The sequence below is a fragment of the Podarcis gaigeae genome (genome assembly GCF_964106915.1).
Source record: "Podarcis gaigeae genome assembly, chromosome: 5".
In the NCBI taxonomy this organism is placed as follows: domain Eukaryota; kingdom Metazoa; phylum Chordata; class Lepidosauria; order Squamata; family Lacertidae; genus Podarcis; species Podarcis gaigeae.
This window is the reverse complement of record NC_139681.1, coordinates 79,765,062-79,789,039: the sequence shown is the minus strand read 5'-3', so window position 1 is coordinate 79,789,039 and position 23,978 is coordinate 79,765,062. Positions and strand designations below refer to the sequence as shown.

General features: G+C 44.0%; 1 protein-coding gene across 3 annotated transcripts in view; it reads right to left on the bottom strand.

Annotated features, from left to right (window-relative positions):
• Positions 1 to 650: 650 nt before the first annotated feature.
• The window catches only part of KCNAB1 (potassium voltage-gated channel subfamily A regulatory beta subunit 1), a 187,895-nt gene continuing 164,567 nt past the window's right edge, over positions 651 to 23,978 (bottom strand). For 2 of the 3 annotated variants that reach the window (XM_083739794.1, XM_083739795.1), the window contains exons 9-14: positions 19,844 to 19,929; positions 17,886 to 18,006; positions 14,113 to 14,207; positions 12,204 to 12,324; positions 4,615 to 4,703; positions 2,374 to 4,406 (exon numbers count right to left, since the gene is read on the bottom strand). In XM_083739794.1, coding sequence (XP_083595920.1) covers positions 4,317 to 4,406; positions 4,615 to 4,703; positions 12,204 to 12,324; positions 14,113 to 14,207; positions 17,886 to 18,006; positions 19,844 to 19,929 — 602 coding nt within the window. In that variant the 3' untranslated portion in view covers positions 2,374 to 4,316. Of the gene's footprint in view, positions 4,407 to 4,614; positions 4,704 to 12,203; positions 12,325 to 14,112; positions 14,208 to 17,885; positions 18,007 to 19,843; positions 19,930 to 23,978 lie in introns of all 3 variants that reach the window. The other variant, XR_014564399.1, reaches the window with a different exon arrangement.

Here is a 23,978-nt window from a genome sequence, read left to right as displayed (position 1 = left end):
GTATGATGATGTCACGGGGCATGACTGAACTGTCAGGATTTCATTGGGCAAAAAACTTTGGGGCTGTAGCAGTTGATTCCATGAATTAAGTTTAATTGTTCTCTTATCCTTTCTGCTGTCGATCAGCAGCAAGTAGCTGACTTTTTTCTGTAACAGTGGTGATGGAATAACCCTTGTTAATTGCTTAAAATGTGAAGACAATGGGGGGGCGCGCAGAGACACCCTGAGGATTTCTGTGAAGCCATGTAGGCTGTCTCAGATGAAGAAAAACTTGGAATAAATCTTCCGAAGAAGAGAGTGTGTCTCTAAGGCAATCAAAAATATCCTGACCTCCCCCTCCCCCCCGACCCCACTGCATTCCATACTTCAAATCAACGTATGTTAATAGTCACTGGTATCTTATGAGAGACATTGCCCTTTAAATCTGTCTTTAGCTAATGCTCTTGATGAATGAACATTTTCTTTCCTATCAAGCACTCTGTGTAATGTGGTTATCCCTACTGGGAAAGAAAAGTAATATGTATTGATTTTCAAAGTAATGAATCAGAAAGATACAGTCCTATTTTAATCCTAATAATGTAGGCTCTCCACCACTACCCTCCCCGCCCCCGCTCCACCACTCCAAATTAATGGATCCAAAGTAATTAAGCTAGGTGCATAAAATGCCTTTATTATGTCCAAGCAGAAATAGAAAGCAGTTCCTAGTATACAGCAGCTGAATTCATTTACACAGACCATTGCTTTGATTAAACACATTAAAAGAGGAAAAAGTATATTTGTTCTTTAGAACTCGGTGCCTTCTGTAACCTCCGTTGCTAGGACTGTCCGATGAACAGTTCAAATGCAAAGGCCTTGCTTGATGGAGGGGAAGGAGGCGGCGGCTGCGATTCAGAAGCTTAAGCTTCACACATGGTGCGACCTATATGAGCAAATGCACCTTTGCTGCTTTCTGTGAGACGGTACATGTTCCATGTTCTAACCCAGACTTCCCTGTAAGTTCATTGCAGCGGCCGGAGCAAATCTTTGGTGAAGAATGAAAACAGAGATCTGCTCGTGCCGCCAAAATGAACTGAAGAAGTTGCGCTAGGGAGAAAAAGACTATGTGCATTGAAGCTTTGCCACCCAGACCAGATGCATGATACCGCTGCCCACCAGGTGAACTGGAAGATTTGTGGATATGGAACTTGGCTTTATGGCCATTTGCCTTTAGCGACAAGAGCAATTATCCGTGAAAACAGGTTTCACATCAGTTGCCCCAGATACAGGCTATCGTATGCAAAAAAGATGAAATGCTTGTTCACCATTTTGGGGTAAGGGTAGTCATCTGGGGCCAGAGTTAGGTAATATGAAATTACTGCTGATAAGGTACAGCAACAAAAAGGAAGCCACTGTGTAGCAGTGGGTATTTAGTATGTTTCTGGATCTGGGTCTTGAGCTGCAATCCTAATGGATTAGGCCCCACTGAGTACGCAGATTGCAGTTTGTGTCTGTCCTTTACAGTGCATGCTGTGGAAGTGAGATGTAGTAAACTTAAAGGATATTTGTACTTTCCATATAAATACGGCGTTCCCTGCTCAAAGGCCTTGGCACCTCTCCACCCCCAATTGTATGCACTTATATAATTTATTACAGAGGTGAGGAGCCACTCCAGATTTTGTTGGACAATAGCTCCATCCGCTGGCCATACTGGCCGGGGTTGATGCAAGTCAAGAGTCAAAGATCTGTAGGCTCTCAGGTTCTCCACCAGTGTTTTGCAGTAGTGGATCTCAAAACCACTCTTGAGACTTCAATTAGACATGAAAAAGTGGACCTATCCACAAATGTAATAAAACATCTCAGCTGAGAAGACCTCATTTCTGTTGGCCAAGCCCATTGAAGAAAAAGAAGAGTCCATGATAAGGTCTTTGCAGCCCACAAAATCAAAGTATTCATGGAAAGTAAGAGATGACAGGGTTGTAGCTGGGAGAGTGTGCTGTTCCTAAATGGAGCTTTCAAATGCAATGGTTTGGAGGATTTCTAGAATACACATATCATATGATAGAGATATACAAATCAAGAGGCACAAAACAGCTGCATTTCATCACTGGGATCATTGCCAATTGAATACAACCATGCAAATGGGGCAGGTTAGGAGTGGGAAGAAGGGAGAGGAGATCTCCTTATCTGTATTAATCATCTGCCCATCGAATGAGACAGATGGATGCCAACAACAGCCAACAACAACACCTACCCATCAAATGAGCAGAACAGTGTGTGATCAGCCTTCTACCTGGCTATGCTGCCTAGGGCAGATGGATCTTGTACTCCAAAACATTGGAGGGCACCAGGTTGGGGAAAGCTGTTCTAGACTCTTTCTAGCTCTTTGATTGCTGATTCTTATGGGCTGATTTACACACAACACTTGCAATTTTCAGTAATGCTGACTTCTAGCTACACTGCAAAAGGAGCTTGCCAAAACCAGCCAGCTTCCATTTGCACTTGGCAAAGCTTGATGTTGTTGGCGTCCCACCACTGGTACTTAAAAAAAGATGGTCTTGTTGCATCAAGATGCTCTTGTCCATCACAGGCCATCCTGTGCAACTGGCATGTGCATGTTAAGTCCAGTGCTTGGCGAAATTACCATTAAGCAGCATAAGATCACTGAAAACCACAGCTGCCATGTGCCAAAACAAGGATTGGAAACCAAAACCCGTGATGTAATGATGATCCTAAATACAGTTTGGAAACGAAAGTGAGAAAAGGCAGAGGAGGTTGGGCAAACAAAAACATTTCCTGGGATCCATTAAACTGTGATGAAGTGCTTACAAACTGCATCAGGCTTTTCAATGGAGGTACAAAAGGGGAAATGAAACCCTTTCCAATACACCTTCAGAAAATTGTACAACTCTGCACATTTTGTACATTTATTATACATTATATTAGTTAAGTTTAAGTAATCAAAGTTGCAGTAACTACGTCTACAAGCTGCCAAAAGTAAAGCAGGTTCTAATAAAACAGCATTAAATTATGGCATTTTTTATTTCCGTTTTTGCAGCAGCAAAATGATTGTGTGAATTTTACTTGCCTAGCCTAGCCTCTTTCAGCCTGATCCTAAGCACGTTGACTCAGGTGGGGGGGGACTCTGTTCTGATGGTGCAAACCTCTAGGGGGAACATGTGGCCCTCTCCAGATGTTTTTGGACTCCCAGCTCCTATCAACCACTATGGCCAGCAGTTAAGGATAAATGGGTGTGGTTTTCCAGCAACATCTGGAGAGCCGAAGGTAAACCACCTCTGCTTTAAGCAGGTGATAGAACTACAGCCTTTACTCTTTTTATTTTTAAATGCAGTAAAGCTAATGGCTACAATCCAGCTTAATTTAAGCACTGTGAAGCCTCCCCACCTCCCAAATGGGGAGTGTGAAGCATATGCATTCAATCCTGTGCACTTTTCCTTGGAATTAAATCCCAGGGTATTCAATAGGGCTTACATACTCCCTGGTAAGTGTGCACAGAAGTGTAGCCAATGGTTGCTTAGTTTTGGATGGATCATGTCCATTCCCCCCCCCCCCAGTGAATCTGGAGCTACCATATACAACCTGCCTCTGAAATCCTAAAATAACTGGTGGGCAAAGATGCCATCCTCTGTAATTCTTTTATTTTCTGCCTTTAAATGGACAGCCCGTACTCCCCTAAACAAAGTCCAAACTAGGCTAGTACCCTAGAACTCAGATTCAGCATAAAAAAATGCAAATGGGAAAAAACACACCCAAGCTTACTCATCTTCAAGATAGCTTGAAGAATTTTTATGCTTGAAATTGCCTGATATGCGTCTTTGACCTATACCTGTATCTGGCTTTTGTGTTCGTTGAAAAAATATATCTGTACATCCTTCTTCTAATTTCCAAGTAACTAAAGCTTAGAAGAAATCTTTTATTGTTTCTTTACAATGTGTATTTTCACTGCATAAATGGGAAGTGCCGAGAGGATAATAAGGGTCAACAGGGAGCGGGCACGACCCGGGGAAAAGTTGTGCACAAACTCTGCGGAAATGAATGCTAGCGCACAATGTCCTGCATGATCTCATTCGTTTCAACAGGGCTTGTGCAGGAGAATCTGACTGTAGTAAAAAAGAAGAAGAAGCAAAAAAGCAAAGGCAATCTCAGCTGTAAAGAGAGATCGGCTGTGCTTTTGGATTCCGGCGCAGCACGCCGCCTTGGAGAATCTAGTAAACAACAGAGACTGCCGAATAATTCTAATCAGGATATTATTGACTTGGTACTGTACTAAGTACAGAGCGCTATTTTAGCCATGCAGTCCAGTTTAATCATGCAGTGCATTAGGATCTGTAGTCCTTCTTGCTGTAAGGTTTGTTGCCCAATATGTTATCGATCTCGTTCACAATGTGGGACGTCATCTTCGGAAGAACCTGTAAGCATAAAAGTGGGCGGCATACGTTCAGGATCATTACGTGCTTTCAGTTCACCAATTAAAACAAAAACGACATTTTACTCCAAAGGAATGCAGGTAAAGATGGGTTATGCGCTGTGTTCAGAATTTAAATATACTTGAATAAATTTGCCTATTTTGACCATCCATTTGCTTCGGCTCATCACAAAGCAGGATATTGTACTTGCCTGTATGGCACCAAGATTCTCTATTAGCTGCTCCGGATTGGAAGATCCTAAGAGGACAGAGCTCACACCCTCGTTACGTAGACACCATGCTGGGGAGACAGAAAAGCCCATGGCTGTGTTAGGGCTGGTATCGGTTGATGCTGGTGAGCAACCTTAGTTCAGAGGCTTATCTCATGCAGTGATTAAGACCTTATCATACAGACATTTTTCCTTATAGGTTTTTGGGGTTTAACACCGCTGTGATAAGAAGAAAAGAAATTATGTGGCATTTGGCTACAAACAAAACTTGCTTATGCCCCATTTGCAATCTCTATTGCAGGGACCTGTCAGGGACAGGCTAGAGCATGGGTAGGCAAACTAAGGCCCGGGGGCCGGATGCAGCCCAATTACCTTCTCAATCCGGCCCGCGGACGGTCTGGGAATCAGCGTGTTTTTACATGAGTAGAATGTGTGCTTTTATTTAAAATGCATCTCTAGGTTATTTGTGGGGCATAGGAATTTGTTCATTCCCCCCCCCAAAAAATAGTCTGGCCCCCCACAAGGTCTGAGGGACAGTGCTGAAAAAGTTTGCTGACCCCTGGGCTAGCCACTGAAGAGTGGTCACTGTGTACAGAGGAGAGGACATCGGGAGAATGGGGTGTTGCAGACTGACTTGGGTCAGTGACTTGGGGGAACCTGTAACAGCCAGGAGACGAGAGTCAGGCAGGAGACCAAGACCAGACGAGGTTTGAAGTGGGAGCAGCATAAGCAGGTTGCACGCTGATGCAGTCTTCACCTGCTTGTGTGTAGCTCAGGTGGGGAAAATACATAACCTGAGGCCTCTCTGTTGCTGCAACAGCCTCAGCGAGTGCATGGCTAGGAGTAGCTGAGGGACCTACAACTGACAGACCTGCCTTTTCCTAACTTGTAAGTCTACTTTTGACAATACACTTAATTCTGCCCTCTGGACATTCCTCACTGTGACAGGACACCTTTTCAGCTCCAGGGCCACATTCCCTTTCTAGGCAGCTTTTCCAAGGGCCACATGTCAGAAGTAGGTAGAGCCAGAAGCAAAAAACAGGCAGAGCAACAAAATAAATGAAATTAGGAGCACACAGGCGATGGTGCTGAGGTGAATTGAAACCTATTCTGTGCAGCCACTTTGGGCTACTGACTTCTGGGGAATGTCCATTGTCATCACGTACTGCCTTTTCTTTCTCCCCGGTTGCAGATGACGAGAAAAGCTTGTTCCTTTGCTGGTTTGCAAAATTGTGAGGAGCGCTTCATGGCTTACATTGTCTAGGCAGCAGCCAGAGAAGTGGGATCGGGCCGCATTGCTTACCTGGTTTCCCAATGTGGAGGACACTTCTGGTAACTGACAGAAAGAGGCGGAGGGGTGAGTTGATGGGCAGGTTGGTGCGGTGCAGGTGCTATGGCAGGAGCAGGGAATTAGCTTCACCTCTGTGTCCGCACCATGCCTGCCTCCCTAGTGTCTTGCCCCTCTCAGGTACCAGCAGTGACCTCAGCATTCGGAAGCCAGGTAACCAGCACTGCCCCATCTTGCTGGCTGCTACAGAATCTGGATTGTTTTGTTTTAAACTTATTCCTGCACTGAATGTATTAGCTGTTTTTTTTGAAAAGTCATCTGCCAGGGCCAGAAGTGATATTTGAACTTCATCGGACCATTTATCTCCCACCCCGTCATCCCTGTGAAACATTTAAATCGTGTCTTTGGCAAGGCAAGAACGAGACAGCACAGTTAAACATGATTAATGGTCTCTCTCGAATTTCTGCGCTGTGTTAGCTCTATTTTTGCAGCCTGAGTCAATCAGGGCTACACAGCTGTTGGGAGGGAACTGTGCTAGGGGAAAAGGGAAAAAAAAGATTAAAGGGGGGGAATCCAGTCCTGCTCATGATTATTTCATAGTAATCGCTAGCCCAACTTTGTTGCTGTCGTCCATAAAAACAGCTATTCTTCCTACCCCCAAAGATAATGCATTCAGTAGCTGTATCCAGTATGCGACAAGGTACTTGGATGACTTTGTAAATATTTGCATTTCATAACCAGGCTTGCTGTATTGTTGGGTAAAACAATAGGCATCCTGGAAAAGACAGCATTTTTACTGCAGCAGCAGCCGGAAGGAAATTAGGGGATAAATCACAGATCGGGGTAGAGCATTTCTTTTCTGGCAGAAGATCCCAGGCTTGGTCCTTGGCATCTCCAATCAAAAGGGTCTCAGAGTCGGAGGATATATCTGCCTGAGAGCCCCAGGAGATCTACTGCTAGAATAAACAGCACTGGGCTACATGGAGCAATGTTCTGATTCAGTATAAGGCAGCATCATACATTCATTCCCTGCTAGGTCTCCGTGGGTCACTTGAAGATTTGGCTTGCATCCATATTGAGAGGGACTTGCAAGTGGAAATCAGGGAGAAGTTTGATCAAGTTAACATTTTTTAGGTAAACTTACCTAATTTGTGCTGCCCAGTGGTGTAGCGTGGGTTGTCAGCACCCGGGGCAAGGCAAGTAATTTGCGCCCCCTAACCCGTGGATTTGCGCCCCCTAACCCGTGGATTTCTGCCCCCTAACCCTAACCCCCAGATGTTGCGCCCGGTGCGGCCGGCCCCCCCTGCACCCCCCACACTACGCCACTGGTGCTGCCCGAAACAAGGTGTGTACTAAAACAAAAGCAATCTTCAAATTTCGCAATTCTTTGAATTTTGCAATGCAGTTATCAAGTCAAGTAACACATACAAAAATGCATGTACATAAAAATGCACAAATCAGTGGAAAAAATGCCATAAAAATGAATTATGTTGGGGAAAACAGCTTTGCAAAAAAGGTGTGAATTTGGCAAAACTGGAAACAAATACATGTGCATTAGATTGAATTCACTAAAATGGAGACGAAATTTCACAAGGACTTTTATTTGAATTGCAAACTTATGTGGAAGTGTGGAGAACTGATTAAATTTGGAAAGTGAGAGGAACAAAAATTGACAGATTGGCTCATCCCTACTTACAAGAGCAAAACCACAGGAGCTGAGAACACCTGTGCTGAGAATCAGTGAGGGACCAGGGGCCAGTGTGTGTCCCACTTCAGCCTGAAAAACCCAAATCTAAATCAGTACACTATCTTGCCTCTGTCAGTCATGGCAACGCCCTTTGCAAATATGAGAAGAACAGTTATCCCCTGCCAGAAGCTGTTATCTAATCTGATTCTGCTTTGTGTATCTCAGTTACAAGGAGATTTATTTTTATTGCCCTAACTGTGAACTGTCCTAGTGTTTTGAAAGGACTTCCTTCTAAATCAGGGATAGTTGCTGTGGTTCCTGCCAGATGTGGAACTTCAACTCCCATCAGCCCCAGCCAACAAAGCCAATGGTCAGTGACGATGGGAACAGTTGTCCAACAACATCTGGAAGACCCCCATAGCTTTTCCTCTTTGCTGGCAAGTCTTTTAGCCTCTTTCCCAAAGGGATGCTGCATCTGTTCCTTAGGATTTCATGGTACACTCAATTTGTTTTAATCAGGGTTGCAATTAATTAATGTTTAATTTGTTAATGATTATTTGATTAAACCCTTTTAATCAGCCAAATAGTGTCCCTAATTTAATCAGCCAGCAGGTTTTTCTTTTTTTTTTTTTTTAAAAAAAATATTTTTAAGGCAAGTACTATCTTAAAAGAGCATTTCCCCTTTTCTTTCACATATTAGGGACCTTCTCAGATTATGCTTGCTATGACAATGTGGTGCACATTACCTAGAAACACGTACGCTTCCTACTTCAGAAATATGGTTTTTACCCCTTAAGTAAATATATGTAATCAATAACCATAAACCAGCAGAAAGTCATATGAAAAGCGGCATGGTTCAGTGGTAGAGCAAAAGGTCTTAGGCTCATTACTTGGTATGCATCTCTAAATAGGGCTGGGAGAGAATTCTGTCTGAAATGCTAAATAATAATAATAATTTTATTTATTTATTTATTTATTTATTTATTTATGCATACATACCCATAGGCGCCGACTCCATGGGGCGTGAGGGGGCCCGAGCCCCCTCAAAAATGCGTTTGGGGGGGCTCTGCCCCCCCAACAATTTAAGAAAATTATTACCGTAAATTGCGCTCTATAACACGCAGATTTTTTCTCCTAAAAAGTATGGGGAAATGTCTGTGCGTGTTATTGAGCGAATGTGTGGTCCCTGGAGCTGACTCGCCGGAGCGCAGGGGCAGAAATAGGCAAAAATCAGGCAAAAATCAGATCGGGCGGTCGGGCGGAGGGAAGGCGGAAGCTGCTGCTTTCCTGCATTCTGCCTCAGGGTCTTACTGCCCACCCGCTTCTGTTGCTGCGTTTGCTCAAACTCAACAAAGAGCAGGGAATCCCCTGCCCTCCTGGCAAGCAGAGGGTTAAGGAAAGGATCGAGTCCTTCCTTCTAATTCTTTCCTAGTCACACTGCGTGCAGGCTCCAGCCCACCACCTCCTCCTCTCTGTGCTCTGGGGACTCGCAGGCAGCCGAAAAACAGGTGAGAGAGAGAGAGAGGGCTGGCTTGGGGGGGGGGACTTTTGCCTTCCTTTCCTCCCCCCCACCCCGTTAAACTCCTCCCCTGCATTCTTAGCCAGCTGCTTCTCCGCACACCCCTCTTGTGCTTCTTGTCCCTTCTGTGTTTTTCCTTCCCTCCCCATTTAAAACGTGGTGACAAAGCACGGATCCACATGGATCCTCAGGATTTTTGCATTGGGTCACCCTAAATTCACCATCAGATCACATAGCATGTCCATGGCTACATATTGCACCAAAAAAATCACGCACCCACTGTTGCCTAGGGTCACAGTGGTTGAAAAACGTGGTTACAAAGCACGGATCCACATGGATCCTCAGGATCTTTGCATTGGGTCACCCCAAATTCACCATCAGATCACATTACATGTCCATGGCTACAGTCTGTACCAAAAAAATCACGCACCCACTGTTGCCTGGGGCTGCAATGGTGCAAAAACGTGGTTACAAAGCATGGATCCACAGGATCTTTGCACTGGGTCACCCCAAATTCACCATCAGATAACATAGCATGTCCATGGCTACAGCCTGCACCAAAAAAATCACACACCCACTGTGGCCTGGGGCCACAATGGTGCAAAAACGTGGTTACAAAGCACGGATCCACATGGATCCTCAGGATTTTTGCATTGGGTCACCCCAAATTCACCATCAGATCACATAGCATATTCATGGCTACATCTTGCACCAAAAAAAATCACGCATCCACTGTTGCCTAGGGTCACAGTGGTGCAAAAACGTGGTTACAAAGCACGGATCCACATGGATCCTCAGGATCTTTGCATTGGGTCACCGTAAATTCACCATCAGATCACATAGCATGTCCATGGCTACATATTGCACCAAAAAAATCACGCACCCACTGTTGCCTAGGGTCACAGTGGTTGAAAAACGTGGTTACAAAGCACGGATCCACATGGATCCTCAGGATCTTTGCATTGGGTCACCCCAAATTCACTATCAGATCACATAGCATGTCCATGGCTACATATTGCACCAAAAAAATCACGCACCCACTGTTGCCTAGGGTCACAGTGGTGCAAAAACGTGGTTACAAAGCACGGATCCACATGGATCCTCAGGATCTTTGCATTGGGTCACCGTAAATTCACCATCAGATCACATAGCATGTCCATGGCTACATCTTGCACCAAAAAAATCACGCACCCACTGTTGCCTAGGGTCACAGTGGTGCAAAAACGTGGTTACAAAGCATGGATCCACATGGATCCTCGGGATTTTTGCATTGGGCTACTCCAAACTCACTGTCAGATATTAAAAATCTTTATAAAATAGAGAATTAAATACATACAGAATGTTAATTTTTCAGTTTTGAAATATTAGTACTAGTTTAGTACTGTATTTCTATATTACTATAGTACTGTATTAGTTATTTTCAAATACTTAAATATTTTTAGGGTGTAAGACCCAATTAAAGCCCGTTATTTACATATAGTATTACAGTATTTACATACAGTATTAGGCATACTGTATTAACTTTATTAACTGTATTAAAGCATTAACTTTGAGATATTATGTTTATTTAATGAACTCTCAGCCTTATTCAAAGTAAGCTTAAATTAGCTATTTCACTTATTAATCAAAGTGCTATTACTGTGCGACAGCAATATTTCATGTTTTATTCTTTTAATGATAGTTTAGGATTTATTTAAATATCATTTCAGTCTTTTCAGAGCTATATATTCACTGCTCTGTAATAGTCTATAAGCATAATTGTTACTGTAAATTAAATTAGCTTTTTACGAAAATACCGTGCGTGTTTATGTTTTGTTTCTTTTTTCAAAGCCAAAAAGTGTTTCAGGCTTGTCGAGTTTCCCGGAGTGTGGAGTTATAGAGAGTTGAGTTTTCGGGGTTCTAATGTTGATCATATGACTCTAAAATACTTTTAAAAAACTTTAAAACTCACTAATTTTCATCTAAAATTTAGAAAACTTCCCGGGGCAGGACCCCGGTATGGCCCCCCCCAATATTTTTTATAAGTCGGCGCCCCTGTACATACCCCGCCTATCTGGCTGGGTTTCCCCAGCCACTTTGGGTCAATACTGACCTAGATGGTCCAAAGAACTCAGTACAGTCATACCTTGGTTGTTGAACGCCTTGTTACTCATATATTTCGGCTCCCGAATGATCAAAACTTGAAAGTGAGTGTTCCAGTTTCCGAACATTTTTTTGGAAGCCGAACGGACTTCCGGAACACATTCGAAAACCAAGGTATGACTGTATATGATAGCTTCCTATGAACCTTAATTGATCATAAGAAGCTTGATTAAGTTGGGTGTTGTTTCTGTATGCCACCCTTAGCTTTGGAAAAGCAGTCTAGAAATGATTAGGTAAATGCATAAATAAAATTAGCTATTGAAGACCACTGCAACCAACTCTCAAAAAAGGCACTGGATAAGTACCTCCTTTGCACCGCAAGTAGCTCACAGTGCCAGCCCAACTGAACATCACTAATGATATAGGTTTCTTGGGGGGGTGTATTTGTCTATGTATTCTTGACATAATAATAGTCCATTAAAGGTAAAGGTAAAGGGACCCCTGACCATTAGGTCCAGTTGCGGACGACTCTGGGGTTGCGGCGCTCATCTCGCTTTATTGGCCGAGGGAGCCGGCGTACAGCTTCCGGGTCATGTGGCCAGGATGACTAAGCCGCTTCTGGCGAACCAGAGCAGTGCACGGGAATGCCGTTTACCTTCCCGCCGGAGCGGTACCTATTTATCTACTTGCACTTTGATGCGCTTTCATTTGTGGTGGATTAAGGGGCTATACTGCAACCAAAGAGGGATTCTCCACCCCACCCAACATTTGTGGTATGAAAAGTTCCAGGATTTCAGCAGAAAGTTACACAATATGCACTGATTGGAAGTGAAGCAGTGGGACTGCCCCAAAACCCAAGCAGGCACAAACAGTATTGAATGCGGAGTTGTGTCTGATTTCGCTGATAGCATCATGAATACGAATAGTTATGAAAACACAATGCAAAAGACATCTGGAGGTGCCCAGAGGGGGGGGGGACTCCCAGAATCACTCACCAACAGCCAGCTGAGGTAGGGTGCATCCGAGGCGTTCAGCAATGGGGAAGAGATCTTTCAGCTTCGACTGCTGTTTTCTCCCTTCCTCGCTCACAATCTTCTCCTTTAGCCACTGATAGCACTGGGGAAACAGAAGACAACAAGATGTTAAAAGGAAGACAAACCTTAGAACTGTTAAGTTGTGGGTGAACATATCAGACGACACAGCGATTCTTTAAACAGCTCTTGTTTATTCACAGGCCAGAACAGAACTGAACTGAGGGGTTCAGTCAGCCTGCTTATATAGAGCTCCAGTACAACGTAACTGTAACAATTTTCTAAAACTATCCAATCACTGAACGTCACTTTCAATCACTTATTTGCATAACTATCTACAGTATACCCCTGCTGGCCCAGGGTGAGAACTTCAGTACATAACATGAACCTTGCAGTTTAAATCATGCGCTGCACTGTTAGAGCCGCTCTCTTGGTCACAACTGCCAAGGGTGCTGGCAACTCACTGTGTAAGCTGAGGCCATCGAGTAGCATTTCCCCATCAGCAGCGGCAGGGGTGCAGTGTGATATGCGATAGCTTGAGCACATGCAGTGAACACTAAACATTATGGCAGAAGGATGGGAAACTGGGCTGCAGCTGCCTCTGGTATGACATATTGGCCAACTCAAGGAGTGCCTTCTCTTGGGAGTACTTGTTTTCCAATGTTTTAGTGCTCTCTGGTTGAAAGAAGGAGCTCAATGAGTTTATGAATGCTACGCTCTGGAGAGAAACGGGGGAGAAATGAGCTCCTGGCTCTCACTCGCAGAGCCAGCAAGCAAACACAAACTCAGTTATCCTTAGGCAGCCAAACTCTAGTGCTGGACAAATCCATTTTCCTTAAACATGTGGAGCTTTGATGATTGCTTTCAAACATACCACAATGATTTCAGTGTGCTGCCATCCTTCAAAATGTCAAACAAGGTTGCTGTGAGGGGCATGGGGGTGGGTGGGTTGGCAACAGTGACAGTATGTCACAGATAACAGGCTATACTAAAACAGGCTGCAACAGCAGCCAGTCAATGTGTCTGGGCAATTCATGTCAATATGTCCTTGTTAAGTTTCCTTTAAAAAGGCTTAGAAGCAATTCTGGATACAATTTGTGGCTGGCATGCCAGCTTGATTTAATCAATAACGCCAGGAACGGAAACACTGATCTAAGTGTTTCAGAGCAGACTAAAGGCTGTGGAAGGACATCTGTTGTCTTCAGTATATATACCGAGGCTGGGAAACATTTTTCAGCCTGAGAGATGCATTCATTCCCTTGTGGGCAACCATTGGGGGCCATGGGCAAGTGGTGGATGGTGTCAGAGGCAAAAATGTGAAGCAGCACACAGCTGGCCAACTGTTCAATTGCATCCCAGTCTGGTGCAAAGATGCACAGCCATGGAAAAGTTTAAACTGTTCCTAGGTCTCCTCCACCTCTTGCGTAGTGAAAGCCTATCATGTCTTCTTATCTAGCCACACACCAAGAATCTTAATAATCAGGGAAGCAAGAAGAGATAACATGGAAATATGTATGTAACAGGCCACTTGGATGTTCTTCAAGAATACTTAATGAAATCAGAATCTCCATCCACTTTGTGAATAAAATCAAAATGGCAAGCAATGGGATAGGCTTGTATCTCATGCTAGTCATACTGGGCGTAGAGCTCAGCAACAATGTTCTCATTAATGCTGAAATCTTGATTGCCAAGGGAATTATTATTATTGCTATTTATTAAATTTGTATACCGCCCTTTACTTGTAGATCTCAGGGGAAATTCTTTCCATCATTCAAACATGTGCACCTTCACACTTTTCACCTACCATCCTGAGCTCAGAAAAGACGTTTCTCTAGAGCACAGACCGTATAAGTGGTTAGCATGGGGAAAATACCTTCAAAGAAGCCCTTGAGCTTTCGGGAATTCCATTGGCGTATTTCCCTGAGACAATCCCACAGGCGAGAGGGGACCACGTCATTGCTCCAACTCCTGCAGAACAATCAGACAAGAGATAACACTGAGATACAGTAGTACCCCGGGTTACATATGCTTCAGGTTACAGACGCTTCAGGTTACAGACTCCGCTAACCCAGAAATAGTACCTCGGGTTAAGAACTTTGCTTCAGGATGAGAACAGAAATCGTTCTTGTTAACAGAAATGTTAACAAGATCCTATAGTCACCTCTCTCTCTCTCTCTCTCTCTCTCTCTCTCTCTCTCACACACACACACACACACACACACACCCCACATGTGTGTTCTGGATTACATAAGCAAATAAAAGCAAATATATACCACAAATGACCCAAGTACCTTTGCTATGAGGAAAAACTACATCATTTGGCCTTTACAGTTAAGAAAAACAGAAGGCTGAGCTTCCAGGGGCTGGAGGGCCGGAGGCGACATGATAAGAGTTTTATAAAATTACAGATGGTGTAGAGAAAGAGAGACGTTTTCCTCCCGCCTTCATAATAATAGAAATTGGGAGCATTCAATGGAACCATTGCTTAGTGGGCAGAACCACAGCAGATTCCTGACAGTGGGACCAGTGCTGTTTTACTGGGAGAGGGAGAGGGATGAAGGCCGTATCTTGTGCGGATTCCCCAGCAAAGCTGATTCAGTATTCCCACAGCAGCCTCGGCACAGCTTCTACTGCTTGGTAAGCGACAGCGACTCCATTGCTGGGCAAGCTGCCCCTGAGTGAAACTGATTGGCAGGAGGTTCAGGAGAGGCAGAAACAAGCAATTCTTCCCGCAAAGCAGAATTAAAACATGAAATTCATCGGCACGGGACATTGCGATGGATGCAAACTCAGACGGCTTTCGGAGGGGAAGAAGGCAAATTCGTGGAGGAGGGTGGGTCTGCTGGCGGCTGTCAATCATGAAGATTGAATGTTTCACTGCCTCTCTTGAAAGGCAGTGAATATTAGTTGCTGGGAAGCAACAATGGGAGAGAACTATTTTTATTTTTTTTAGTGATTTAAACAATTTCTATATTGCTGGACTTGTGAGTGGTGTCGAAGAAATACAATACATAAAAGGGAAACATCATTTTAAACTATAAAATCAGACTCCAAGATAAAATGCCTGCTGGAATAATAATAATAATAAAGTCTTCAGTAGGAGCTAGAAGCTGCACGGGAGGTGGTGGGAGGTGCTGTCTGACCTCAGCTGGAAGATTGTTCCATAAAATTGGACCCACAACAATAATGCATGGCTTCTGAAGCATCTGAGATGCACATCTGAGCCATGGGGGACTGCTAACATTGAAGACTTCAATAACTGGGCAGGGATATTAGGGATTAGGTGGTCCCTGGGCCCAAGTTATTAAGGGCCTTGTAAATTAATACCAGAGCCTATTGCCCTCATGCTCTGCTCATGAGTGTCCTAGATACAGCTCATTGGCACTGGCATAGTGGAGGGGGAATGTGGGAGAGAGCATCTCCAGGACCTTTTTCCAGAGTGACAGCCATGTTTCCTAAAATGCATAGAGTAAAGTATGCTATTAATAACGAATACATTTGTAGGGGTAAAGCCACACAGAAATGCATCATTTTAGGGGAAATTGCTTGCAAAAAAGTGCACATGAGTCAAAACTGCACTAAAATGCTGAAGAATGTTTATGAAGATTTTTAAAAAGAATAGCAAATTGCTGCAGACTGAATTTAATAGTAATAATAGTAATAATAATAATATATTTTATTTATACCCCGCCCTCCCCGGCCAGAGCCGGGCTCAGGGCAGGTAACACCAATAAAATCACAGTAAAAACATAATAGGGGGAGAAAAACCAATTTAAAATACAGGTTAAAATGCAATTTAAAATGCAGCCTCATTTTAAAAGTAGCCGATAGATCAAGACCATAAGGGGAGGGCAACATAAGGGTCAGACTAAGTCCAAAGGCCAGGCAGAACAGCTCTGTCTTGCAGGCCCTGCAGAAAGATGTCAAGTCCTGCAGGGCCCTAGTCTCCTGTGACAGAGCGTTCCACCAAGTCGGGGCCAGTACTGAAAAGACCCTGGCCCTAGTGGAGACCAATCTAACCACCTTGCGACTTGGGACCTCCAAAATGTTGTCCTTTGTGGACCTTAAGGTCCTCTGCGGGGCATACCAGGAGAGGCGGTCCCGTAGGTACATGGGTCCTAGGCCACTGGACAAATGAGAAACTTGTAGACTGGAAATTGGTAGATGACATCCATCCCTGGTGACACAGTTGAATCATAGAATTGTAGAGTTGGAAGGGATAACGAGGGTCATCTAGTCCAACCCTCTGCAATGCTGGGATCTTTTGCCCAATATGGGGCTTGAAGCCACAACCCTGTGATTAAGAGTCTCATGCTCTACCGACTGAGCTATACCAGCTCATGACAGTGAAGCAGTGATCACACACATTCCATACCCAGGTCTGAAGGAGCAGGAGAGATGTCTAGGGTAGTACTCTATGTAATCCTCTGCACAGAACCACAGAACTGTAAGAGTTGGAAGGGACCCCAGAGTTCATCTAGTCCAACCCCAAGCTATGCAGAAATCCTGCCCACTGATGTTCCTGGGTGGGCTTGAACCACCAACCTTCTGATTAATAGCCAGATGCTTTGACCCATTGTGTCACTGTGGGGCTCCCCATGTTTACTTGGATGTGGGTGGCGCGGTGGTCTAAACCATGGGTAGGCAAACTAAGGCCCAGGGCCCGGATCTGGCCCAATCGCCTTCTAAATCCGGCCCGCAGACGATCTGGGAATCAGCTTGTTTTTACATGAGTAGAATGTGTCCTTTTATTTAAAATGCATCTCTGGGTGATTTGTGGGGCCTGCCTGGTGTTTTTACATGAGTAGAATGTGTGCTTTTATTTAAAATGCCCCCTGCTGAAAAAGTTTGCTGATCCCTGGTCTAAACCACCTAGCCTCTTGGGCTTGCTGATCAGAGGGTTGGCGGTTCGAGTCCACATGACGGGGTGAGCTCCTGCTCTTCTGTCCCAGCTTATGCCAACCTAGCAGTTCGAAAGCACACCAATGCAAGTAGATAAATAGGTACCGCTGCAGCAGGAAGGTAAACAGCATTTCTGTGCACTCTGGTTTCCATCGTGGTGATCCATTGCACCAGAAGCGGTTTAGTCATGCTGGCCACATGACCCGAAAAGCTGTCTGTGGACAAACGTCGGCTCCCTCGGCCTGAAAGCGAGATGAGCGCCACAACTCCATAGTTGCCTTTGACCAGACTTAACTCTCCAGGGGTCCTTTATCTTTTCACCCACTTGGAAGTAAACTCTACTATTTTTAAAGAGGCTTTCTCCCTAGTAAGTGTTCTTAGGATTGCAGCTCATGGCACTTTTTGGTGTGGGAAAGGAACATACTAGAACACTGTAGTTAAGCATTCTGCTTCTTTAGCCTGACACCATGCACAACTATGGACCTGCTATATAGGGTTCTGATGACACTATATTTATTATAATAATAAATTACAGAGGAAAGCCATCGAAGAAGCCTGGCAGACATGCTGTCACTTACCTCTTCGCACAGGGATAATTGCTGCTGGCAAGAGACTAATTGCACCTCCGATAATTATTGAACAGCAGGGGCTATGAAATATTTTCCGAGCCGACACCTTTTGCATAGAAATGATTTGTTCCTCATTCCCTCGCGAATATTAACAATGCAGCCTTTCTGACATTACCTATCTTGTGATACAGTTCCGGCAACTGAACCTCTACTTTCTCTCTTTGGAAAAGGTGGTATTCTGCTTGTTCGCACACGGGTGGAATCATATTAAACTGCCTCGCTACAGAATAGGCTTCCTGTGGAGAGTCAGCAAAAAAAGAATAGCACATTAGCGGAGAGTTCTCCTGGGAGAAATGACAGAGCATTAATCAAATCAACTTTTTCCAAGACAGTACACAATACAGATGTTTTATTAGGGTTTCAATGTTTAATACATTTGAACAAATTGATTAAAAGAACATCGTATTAACTGGAAGCCCTTTTTTTAAAAAAAAAATACAACTACATTCGTACCTTGATTCTCGAATGCCTTGTGAGTTGAAGGTTTTGGCTCCCAAACGCCACAAACCCGGAAGTGAGGTTTGAGAATGATTTTTGTAAGGCGAATGTCCAACACGGCTTCCACGGCTTCTGATTCAGTGCAGGAAGCTTCTGCAGCCAATTGGAAGCCACGCCCTGGTTTTCAAACGTTTTTGGACGTCAAACGGATTTCCGGACCGGATTCCATTCGAGAACCAAGGTACGACTGTACTTTAAAAAGGTGCAAATGACAGGGAACATCTTCTGTCCAGCTTGCGACAAGGCATCACTTAAAAGCACCTGCCTGTACCACAAACACAACTTTTCTTCTCTTGAATTATTTTTCTTATATGCATGTCTATGTGGATATCATCAATTCTTTCAAGATTCCTATCCACCCCCCACCCCACAAATGATCACACTACCTACCACAGTGAAAGGGGTTGTGGACTGTCGAATTTTGGATTGCTTCCAAGTAGGGGGCTCCTAGAGGTGCTGCTACCACAACTTACTCTGACTGATCAATTAATTAATTAATTAATTAATTAATTAATTAATTAATATACTGCTTAGTGCCAAAATAGACTTCTAAGTGGTTTAGAAAACAGAGGAACCAGGAACACAAACACTACTAATGGATGCTTTTCCCGCTGTAAGCTGGTTTTCAGATTGCCTTTTGTACTGTTAGGGGCATTGTGCTTTTACTGTGCGCCCATGCTGGTAAGTTCCTTGAGTCCCTGTAAATAATAATAATAATAATAATAATAATAATAATAATAATAATAATGATAATAATGTCCCAATGAGCACAGCACAGCTGCTGAGGGTGGGAAATGCTATTTTCCAATTTACTTGGGCAGTCTTCTGTCTGTCTGTCTAAAGTGATGCTTAAAAATAATAACCAAATATTGAATTAGTGCTAAGTGCTTATGCATTCATGTCCTTATAGATTCAAGCTCGATTGCCCATTGCTGAATGCAAAACATTTTTTTAACACCCCCCCCCAAAGTTTTTAACATTTGGACTGGAAGTGCAGATTGGAAGCACATATCTAGAGAAAAATGCACTAAAATGACAGTGAGTAGGAAAGCAGTAGGGAGTCAATTTGTTTTTTAAAAATCATTTTAAAATGTGTTATGGAGCTATTGCTGAGCTTTTAAAAAGTATATAGATGGACCCGTGCTTAAGAGATTTTAGCATAAATAAAACTTAAGTGATAACAGGAGTGAAAAAGCAATATCAAAGGTGTGCTGAGCGGGCAGTTGGTTTTGGCAAAAGGGTTACTGTCTTAATATTTAACTGCACACATCAAAACGCCAACCTTTTAAATAATAATAATAATAATAATAATAATAATATGGAAGAGAAGTGCTATGGGTGTCTCTACCAGCTATGTTCTTCTCTTCTTCTAAAAAAGCTAGACTTTTCGGAGCCTGGGAAAAGACTGAAGAATCGGAAGGAAAATACAGGAAGGCAATGATTGGACGATGGCACTGTGTGGATGCCCCATAAAAAACGAGGGAGCAGAGCAAGGCAATTCCACACATCACACCTGGCTCTGTTTCAATGCTTGCAGCTATAATAACGCTGGATCCTCTCGCAAAGCGACCTTACCATTATTTCCATGGCACTCCATCGGGAAGTTCCCCAGTACATGGCCATTCCCTGGTTTATCACGTGAGTCATCGCCCGGACAATTTCTAAATTGGAAAGAGAGAGAGAGAGAGAGAGAACAGAACCATATCATATGCAACTGCAAGCAAGGTGGTTAGCAGAAATATGCAATTGGGACCAAGGGTGTGTGTGTGAGAGAGATGCAACAAGGTCGTACACTTAGCAAACCTCCCTAAATAGAAAGTGGGCCTTTTCTTATTTCTCTTTACATACGTCAGCCTGCAACTAATTCTATAAAGGTTAGAGTCCAACTTTCAATCCTGCATTTATAAGTTTGCCTCTTTGATGCATTGCGCATCAAAAGTAGCCGTGGAAGAAAAGGCTCCCCCCTTTACATATTCAGGTGGTATGAATGTTCTTACATTTTACGCAATAGTGTACAGTAACACCCCACCTTATGCGCATTTAACTTGTGCGCATTCAACTTTATGAACATGGCAAAATAATATTTTAAAAAATATTGAAAGAGGTGGGGTTCCGGGAAAAATGACCTTGGCAAACCCTTCCACCACTGAGCCCACTGGGTTTTGACTACACAATCATACCGCATGTTACGTTTGCCTCATGATACGTTTTTTCAAGTTGCATCCTGCGGCGACCCAGAAGTACCGGAAAGGGTTACTTCCAGGCTTCGTTGCTCGCGCATGCGCAGAAGTGCTAAATCACGCTTTGCACAAGCGCCAAATCGTGCCGCACACCTGCACACCATGCAAACGGGCCTCCAGAACGGATCCCGTTCGCAACCAGAGGTACCGCTGTACATGATTTTGACTTTAGGTATGATCCCCAGAACATTTCCCTCACAGAATTTGCAGACTTAATAATGAGACTATGCAACCATATACATGTCTGACCACCTGCATGTTGTTGAGGCAACTAGAGTCAAAATAAGGATAGAGAAAGCATATTGAAACAGCTTTAGTAGATCTCAGTGTGTGTATGCAAACCTAGGTGTTGAGTCTATTTGCTGCTGCCTCCATCACCCGATGCTCTCTGGCTGGTCATCTGGGTATCCTGGACTTTGGCCCCCTAGCTGAACCATCTTCATGATGAAATATTCACATATCCCTATGGCATGCCATAGGGCTATCCCTATGATAGCCCTATGGCATGGTCACGATAAATAAACTCACTGCAATCCACCAGGTTGTGGGTTAATATTGAGTAGATTCAGTCAGCACACCTCGCAAATGTCTAAGAATCATCTGTCTCCAGATGTTCTGGTGTCTAGACTGTCCCTGGATTGTGGAAACTGAGATGTTGCTGGGCAACTTTGAGCCCACATCACATCTCTGAGGCTGATCGTAGATGCAAAATATTATCCTTACTTTCACACAGAAAACCCTGGAAAATCATTACCAGGAATATGGAAGGTTGCCAAAGGCTATTATTACAAACTGAATTTGCTGTTATTTTATGAGAGGCTAGTGTAATTTATGTACAACTGAGGAGAATCAACACATGGTTTTGTGAGTCTCCTACTAAGCAAAAAAAACACACCTGTCCACAAAGAGAAAAGTTTAAAACTTAAGCAACACAAGAGGGCAGCATTGTAGAAAGAGATATATGGGAATACTAACTTTTTAGGGTTCTTTTTGCTTTTAAATTTCATTGGATCAATTTCTCAAGTGGAAATCAGCTTATTGATCCAAGGGCAAGATGTGCAAGGCTTGCACAGTTGTGCTTTTGTACAAATCCCTGTATTTGGGCCCAGGGCATGGTCTAAAGCAGCAACCTTGCTCAAGCTAAGCAAGATAAGTGCCTAGATCAGAGACCACCCAGACTTCAGCCCCATGCATGCCACCCAAGCAGAACATTGTCACCATGTGGATAGGCTTGTCCTCCATGAATCCGTCTAATCTTCTTTAAAAGCTACCCAACTTGGTGGCCATCACTGCCCCCTGAGGGAGCAAGTTCTATCATTTAACTATGCGCTACATGAAGAACAACTTCCTTTTTATAGAAAGGAAGCCTACAATGGAAACATAAATAAATTTCAGTGGGTCGATTCCTGCAGCCATTTTGGGATGATGGCTGTCCCACTGATCCTGCCATGAGGAAATTGGTACACTCACAAAGACTCTGACATGGCTTCTGCCTGTGCAGGATGCTGCGAGGTGTGAAAAGAGGAATTCATCCTCTCTCTGCATTTTCTGTGTGCAACTGCAAACCGAGCAACAGGAACACTAGGAGTGGTGTGTCAAAAACTAATCTAGACTTCATGCAGCACATAGCACCACTAAGGAAACAACTGCCTCACCCTGTCTAGGCATGACTAGAATTCAGAAAAGACCAAACTTTCATCCACAGTCACCATGAATTAAGGTAGTGAGGACAACTGAACCATCCACTGGGCCTCTGCACACTTCTCCTCCTCCAGCTTGAACTGTAGATCTTGGACTGAGCTAGGAGTTAGGCTTGTTGTTGTTGTTTAGTCGTTTAGTTGTGTCTGACTCTTCGTGACCCTATGGACCAGAGCACGCCAGGCACTCCTGTCTTCCACTGCCTCCTGCAGTTTGGTCAAACTCATGCTGGTAGCTTCGAGAACACTGTCCAACCATCTCGTCCTCTGACGTCCCCTTCTCCTTGTGCCCTCCATCTTTCCCAACATCAGGGTCTTTTCCAGGGAGTCTTCTCTCCATTGCAGGTGAAAGGCAATTGTAAGGAATGTGCATAGTACATCCAATATTTTTGAAGCACTTCCCTTATAAGAGTTTTACTCTGGGACTGGTGCCATCTCTTCCCGTTTTTACAATCAGGCCCCATCCGCAGTATCGTATCCAACAGTTATAGCTTCCCCCAAAGAAATCTGGGAAGTGTAGCAGAGCTACAGTACTCAAAATTCCCTGGGAAAATGGAGAGGTTGTTACTCAGATAACTGAAGCTCTGTGAGGGGAATGTTGTTGTTTAGTTGTTTAGTCGTGTCTGACTCTTTGTGACCCCATGGACCAGAGCACGCCAGGCACTCCTGTCTTCCACTGCCTCCCGCAGTTTGGTCAAACTCATGATGGTAGCTTCGAGAACACTGTCCAACCATCTCGTCCTCTGTCGTCCCCTTCTCCTTGTGCCCTCCATCTTTCCCAACCTGAGGGTCTTTTCCAGGGAGTCTTCTCTTCTTATGAGGTGGCCAAAGTACTGGAGCCTCAGCTTCAGGATCTGTCCTTCCAGTGAGCACTCAGGGCTGATTTCCTTCAGAATGGATAGGTTTGATCTTCTTGCAGTCCATGGGGCTCTCAAGAGTCTCCTCCAGCACCATAATTCAAAAGCATCAATTCTTCGGCGATCAGCCTTCTTTATGGTTCAGCTCTCACTTCCATACATCACTACTGGGAGTTAGGCTAGATGACTGCTAAGGTCAGCTCTATAATTCTTTGAAGCTGTTTTCTCCTTCTCCCTTAGGGCTGGCCATGTTTGGTTGTGGCTCTCTGTGGTGTCCAGCAGACCTCTCTCCAATGACCTGCTGCCTAGTCCTTTCTACTAGAGATGCCAGAGATCAAACATGGATGCAAATCACAAGCTCCATGATTGTGTGACAGTTTGAAAACAACTGCATTATTTTCTCTTCTAGCCTGCGACACATACATTGGGTTAATAAAGTGTTGTTGCTGCTGTTGCCCTTCCCACAGCCCAGTATATATTCCATCCAACCCTCTGAGCTTTCTGAAACCACTGCAAGATCAGAAAAGCCAAGCCAACTAGTGACCAGAAAACAGTATACGTGTTTTTTCTTTAATGAAACATGTAAACTGTGCCAGTTTCTATGGGCCTCGCTTAGTCATCCATCTATTGAGTTGACAGCACAGGGGATGATTACATTAGAACTTCTCAACGCCTCCAGGAATTTTTCACTGTAGAGTTTATTATCTACCATGCCCCAGCCACTTATTTTTATTCAAGGCATTGTTGCTTTTTGGAAGTTAACTCTTTTATATCTTGCTGCACAGTCTTTTGCTTGAATGAGGAAAACCATATCAATCAACACAGAGTTGCCAACCTTTGGTCTTAGGGGAGGGAAACTACAACTAATCCAGAATATGGGAACTAGACTGGTGACTGGGAGTGGCCGCCGAGACCA